At 34.3% G+C, this 6312-nt stretch overlaps 1 protein-coding gene across 1 annotated transcript in view; it reads right to left on the bottom strand.

Annotated features, from left to right (window-relative positions):
- Positions 1-4303, bottom strand: part of LOC110449508 (sodium- and chloride-dependent glycine transporter 1-like) — a 14105-nt gene extending 9802 nt beyond the window's left edge. The window contains exons 1-3 of the mRNA XM_021496421.1: positions 4281-4303; positions 1690-1793; positions 1141-1265 (exon numbers count right to left, since the gene is read on the bottom strand). Of these exons, the coding sequence (XP_021352096.1) occupies positions 1141-1265; positions 1690-1772 (208 nt within the window). The 5' untranslated portion in view covers positions 1773-1793; positions 4281-4303. The remainder of the gene's footprint in view (positions 1-1140; positions 1266-1689; positions 1794-4280) is intronic.
- Positions 4304-6312: the final 2009 nt, after the last annotated feature.

Raw genomic sequence — 6312 nt, 5'->3', positions numbered from 1 at the left:
ACTGGGAAAAATGGATGCGGCTAATAGAGCTTGTGGACTAATTTATTTTGAATATATGTTAATTATGAATTAATTCTATTGAAACTGCCCTGTACTCTGGCAATATATTTTGCTGGTTCTGGTAATATATTTTTAAGTACTATATGAGTATAGTTTGACATCCCTGTCTCTGGTATCTATCCCTAGAATTCATCAATATGATATTTTTTGCAACAGAATATCTATGCCTATTCATTCCTTTTCTTTTTCCTTTCTTCTCTCTTATTTCTCTTTCCTTCCTTTTCGACAATATTATACACATATCAGATAAAGCAATTACAGGAGTTTTATCTTTTTGTAGATAGAGTGCATGTGAGTGTGTGTGAGTGAAAGCGTATAGGAGTGGGTTTATCTGTTCATGCTTTTTATTGAAGTGAAGTACATGATTTGGTTCTGAAATAAAATATAATATGATGTGGATTATGTTGTCTGTCATAAAAATGTGTATACATGTAATAATATATTAAAAAGAAAAAGTGTTATGCTGATCTTCCTCTTTATGAATGAGTTAATCATGATTGTTGAGTATGTTGATGTCAAATATTGAATGTATCAATTAAAAAAATGATGTTGCAGTTTGGTTCAGTGGCTGTCTGTTGAGGTGTGTTGCTGATGACACACATTGTACGGATGATGACAATGACGTTGAGGATGATGATGATGGCTATGAGGAACGATAGTTTGAACATTTAGTATCAGGATGCTGATGAGATAGTGATGCTGATGATGATGTTGATGATGATTGTGAGGAGGATGATGATGATTGTGAGGATGAGGATGATGATGATGATGATGATGATGATGATGAGTCTGAGAATGAGGAAGATGATAATGATGATGATGATGAATGTGAGGATGATGATGATGGTGATGAGGGAGATGACGACAACATTCAGGATGATGTTGATGATGAGTGAATTAAGTGTCAAAATGTGTGTTAGAGAGTGTGAAAATGAAAATACCTGTTCTGTACCTATATTATGAAAAACTGTTGGAAAAATAAATTGATAAAAAAAAATAAAAAAATTAGGAACTCGAAACACGCGCTTTCTTGTGTATTTTAGCAGCATGATAGGTATTCATCATGTATATATCCCATACCAGACTTTACAACATCCTCGACAGGTACGCCGATCTCGCTCGCCATCACACCAAGAACAGCAAACAATACGACGCTGCTGAATACTGCTATGCAGACATCCCCAATGATGCCAATCAATACATTTCTGCAACAAGAAGCATAGTCGCAATGATACTGATAATCACCTCGCTGTAACTGCAATAATTATATCACAGGTGATGTCAGCCAACCTATTTTTACAACAACAATAATTGAAAACAAATGTTATGTCGATCAAACAAATGTTTATAATAATAATGGTATTAATGCAGTTTTATCACTGACATATACAAAAAGTATCAGTTTGATAAAAAATAACTACGGTGAAGATCATATGACACGCTATATCTTCACACGTGTTAATATAATGTCCTGTATTAATTTTATGATTGGTATGGGTATATTATAAACTTAGAACATGTTAGTACATCACTGGTACTAATTAACATAAATAAGACCAAAAGATTCGTATGCTGTGACTTTTCATCATAATAAATATATCTAAGTAAAGTAGATATACTTATATTTACCTCAGACAGTTAGTGTGGAACTTCATATGACTTCCCATCATCATCACGCCTCCCCAGCTTGGACCGAGACTGTAAAAAGCCATGAATGTCGCCTCTATCCAAACCTGTCATTTAATTTGTACTGTACTTGAGTTAATTTTGTTGTAGGATTTTCCAAATGGTGATGCTTTGTCATTTCAAACTGATCATATTTACCAAAGCTTTAATGCATTGATTCCTGCGTGTTAGTAAGGATGACAATAATGCATGTCTATACAATATGGTTAAAGATACAGTAGCCCATAAAAGATACAGTAGACCATAAAAGATAAGGTAGCCTATAAAAGATACAGTAGCTCATAAAAGATACAGTAGCCCATAAAATATACAGTAGCCCATAAAAGATGCAGTAGACCATAAAAGATGCAGTAGCCCATAAAAGATGCAGTAGCCCATAAAAGATGCAGTAGCACATAAAAGATACAGTAGCCCATAAAAGATAAGGTAGCCCATAAAAGATGAAGTAGCCCATAAAAGATACAGTAGCCCATAGAAGATACAGTAGCCCATAAAAGATACAGCAGCCCATAAACGATACAGTAGCCCATAAAAGATACAGTAGCGCATAACAGATACAGTAGCCCATAAAAGATGCAGTAGACCATAAAAGATAAGGTAGCCTATAAAAGATACAGTAGCCCATAAAAGATACTGTAGACCATAAAAGATACAGTAGCCCATAAAGGATACAGTCTCCCATAGAAGATACAGTAGACCATAAAAGATGCAGTAGCCCATAAAAGATGCAGTAGCACATAAAAGATACAGTAGCCCATAAAAGATAAGGTAGCCCATAAAAGATGCAGTAGCCCATAGAAGATGCAGTAGACCATAAAAGATACAGTAGACCATACAAGATAAAGTAGACCATAAAAGATACAGTAGCCCATAAAGGATACAGTCTCCCATAGAAGATACAGTAGACCATAAAAGATGCAGTAGCCCATAAAAGATGCAGTACCCCATAAAAGATACAGTAGCCCAAAAAAGATGCAGTAGCCCATAAAAGATACAGTAGCCCATAGAAGATACAGTAGACCATAAAAGATACAGTAGACCATAAAAGATAAGGTAGCCTATAAAAGATACAGTAGCCCATAAAAGATAAGGTAGCCCATAAAAGATACAGTAGACCATAAAAGATAAGGTAGCCCATAAAAGATGCAGTAGCCCATAAAATATACAGTAGCCCATAAAAGATACAGTAGCCGTTAAAAGATACAGTAGCCCATAAAAGATACAGCAGCCCATAAACGATACAGTAGCCCATAAAAGATACAGTAGCCCCTTAAAGATACAGTAGCCCATAAAAGATACAGTTGACCATAAAAGATACAGTAGCTCATAAAAGATACAGTAGCCCATAAAATATACAGTACCCCATACAATATACAGTACCCCATAAAAGATACAGTAGCCCAAAAAAGATGCAGTAGCCCATAAAAGATACAATAGCCCATAAAAGATACAGCAGCCCATAAACGATACAGTAGCCCATAAAAGATACAGTAGGCCATAAAAGATACAGTAGACCATAAAAGATGCAGTAGACCATAAAAGATGCAGTAGCCCATAAAAGATGCAGTAGCACATAAAAGATACAGTAGCCCATAAAAGATACTGTAGACCATAAAAGATACAGTAGCCCATAAAGGATACAGTAGCCCATAGAAGATACAGTAGCCCATAAAAGATACAGCAGCACATAACAGATACAGTAGCCCATAAAAGATACAGTAGCCCATAAAAGATACTGTAGGCCATAAAAGATACAGTAGACCATAAAAGATACAGTAGCCCATAAATGATACAGTAGCCCATAAAAGATACAGTAGCCCATAAAAGATACAGTAGCGCATAACAGATACAGTAGCCCATAATAGATGCAGTAGCCCATAAAAGATACAGTAGCCCATAAAAGATACAGTAGCCCATAAAAGATACAGTAGCCCATAAAAGATACAGTAGCCCAAAACAGATAAAGTAGCCCATAAAAGATACAGTAGCCCATAAAAGATACAGTAGCACATAAAAGATACAGTAGACCATAAAAGATACAGTGGCCTTTAACAGATACAGTAGCCCATAAAAGATACAGTAGCCCATAGAAGATACAGTGGCCCATAACAGATACAGTAGCCTATAAAAGATACAGTAGCCCATAAAAGATACAGTGGCCCATAACAGATACAGTAGCCTATAAAAGATACAGTAGCCCATAAAAGATACAGCAGCCCATACACGAAATTACACTGCACCATACTGCTGTCCCAACCGTTTATGACTCATCAATGGGGCCAAATTGCTGGAAATCCAAATTGACCTCAACTGCTGTTGAGACAGAAATGGAGGTGCATAACACAACATATTTATCCATACTTTCTGGTAAATGCAAATTTGATAATGATATCATTAACTGTGCCGCTAAGCAAAGAGCTTATTGTGGACAGCAAGTGACAGAAAACTCAAGTGACTAAGAATAAGGTCTTCAAATGTATGCTAAATAATATTTTGCAATGATAGCTTGCATCGAATAAATGCGATAAACAAACCTGAGAGTCTGCAAGTCGTGAAAAGTAAGCCATCTTTGGCGCCGTTCTGCGTCAACGCTTGTATCAACATCGCCAAACCAATTAATGGAGGAAAGAATGTGGTCAGAAGCATCAGCTAGAACACAAAGGAAGCATGTACAGAAAAGAAGGGACACTGTAAACGTATAGTAGTTATCGGATTTTAACGCTTCTCTGGGTTTCAAATATTGCACTTATCTATAATTGCGCTAATTGAAGTTTCTGTTTACAATTGTTTTTGCTTATATTGAGGGTATGCCAATTCGTTGATCTGTTAAAATTTGAAAACGAGCTAAAAATGTGTGTATGCTAAAATAAATATGTGTACAACATAGCGGAAGATTAACATTTTTTATTATTGGTGTTTATTTTGCATACCAACTGACTGTATTGTGTTCATTTTTCCTAAAATGTTACATATATAACTATGGAAATATTGCAACATCAATAAAGCATGTGTCTGGAGTACTTTCAGTACTTTGAATTTTATTAACATGCAATCAGGATGAATAATAGAGGAAGAAGAGCCTACTTATAGTAAATAGGATTGCATAACAAAAATATTTTTTAAATAGCAATGTTTCAACAGTTCATGTTTACACATGATGTTGACTTAGAATGTATGATCATACAACAACTTTTTTTTCCATAAATAATTAGTTTTCGACTTCAGATACAACCGGAATACGCATTGAAAACGGGAAAATTTGTTTACGTTGTAAATGTAAATGACGCGTGCTGCCGATAACTACGACTTCTGTTTTGGACAAAAAGAACTGATTAAAGAAAAGTTGTCTCAACATAAAAAAGGTCCATTTACGAGTATGCTTTAATCTATGTAAAGTATGAAAAACATATAATCATCAAGTATCTCAACACGTTCCAAATCTTGACACATATTCTACATATACACGCAGTGATTTAGCCAGAAATGTTAAATTTGTGTGATGGCTTATATGATTTACTAAGTGTTTGTGTATGAAGACAGTGAAAGTGGGAAAGAGAGTATACATGAATATATATTATACATTGTCTAGAAAAAAAAGTAGCCAAAGAAATTGAGTTGTACAATGAAATACAAAAAATCACAAACGTTTCTCTTTTTTTTTAAACTTATCAATGCATATATACACTTAATAAAAATATTTAAAATGGGATATTTGTCTCGTGAATATTCCTTTTTACAGAAATATAAATACTGCCGAGATGCCAACAAATATTTCTTCATTTAAATTCTGAATATTGGCATGCGTGCAATTAACTTCTGATGATGAATAATTACTGATTCAATAAGTTTCAACACGGACTTAGAAATCATATTCCTGGTTTTCATAGTGCGGTAAGAAGCTGCAGTTGCCAAACGGCCCCTCTCTGGGGGCCCCTTTGGAAACTTTGAATCTCGGTCAAACCACCTGTATTTACTGCTTCGTTTCAAAACCGTCAGGTGACATTATTATTGCTATTTTTAACATCCCGAACAATTCAAGTGATCAAACTGGACATTTTGAACGGACTATGAATATGGGGATAGCAAGGTAACATATTCATTAACAAAGATTTAGCTCTTCACGTAATGTCCCTTAAATTGATATAAATGAATAATTTACCTCTACATTTGACTTATCTTGTTGTAGAATGTGCTCTTTTATGGCAGTAATTAGACCCTGGTATCGTAAAAAGTGTATATAACATCATACATCTGCTTGAAATCTTGAAATGTGTAAAATTCATAGGTATTTCTGTCTTTGATTAGATCATTTATATGATTGTCCCTTTATTGTACCATTCTCTTTAAAATATGCTTATATTTTCTATTGTAATCGTATGGTTATACCAGATGGGCATTTTGAACTTACTGCTAAAGAACTTTTATTTTCATTAATGTTTCTCCATGCCCTAAATACATCATCCATAATCAATATTTAGTTTTATTTTGACATTTTGAAATATAATCAGTTCCATAATATTCCAAAATGATCTTATCACAAACTAATTCTAAAATCACTTGTCATTT

The sequence above is a fragment of the Mizuhopecten yessoensis genome, unplaced genomic scaffold (assembly GCF_002113885.1).
Source record: "Mizuhopecten yessoensis strain PY_sf001 unplaced genomic scaffold, ASM211388v2 scaffold465, whole genome shotgun sequence".
In the NCBI taxonomy this organism is placed as follows: Eukaryota; Metazoa; Mollusca; class Bivalvia; order Pectinida; family Pectinidae; genus Mizuhopecten; species Mizuhopecten yessoensis.
Note: the sequence above shows the minus strand (reverse complement) of the source record. Positions and strands in the feature narration are given on the sequence as shown.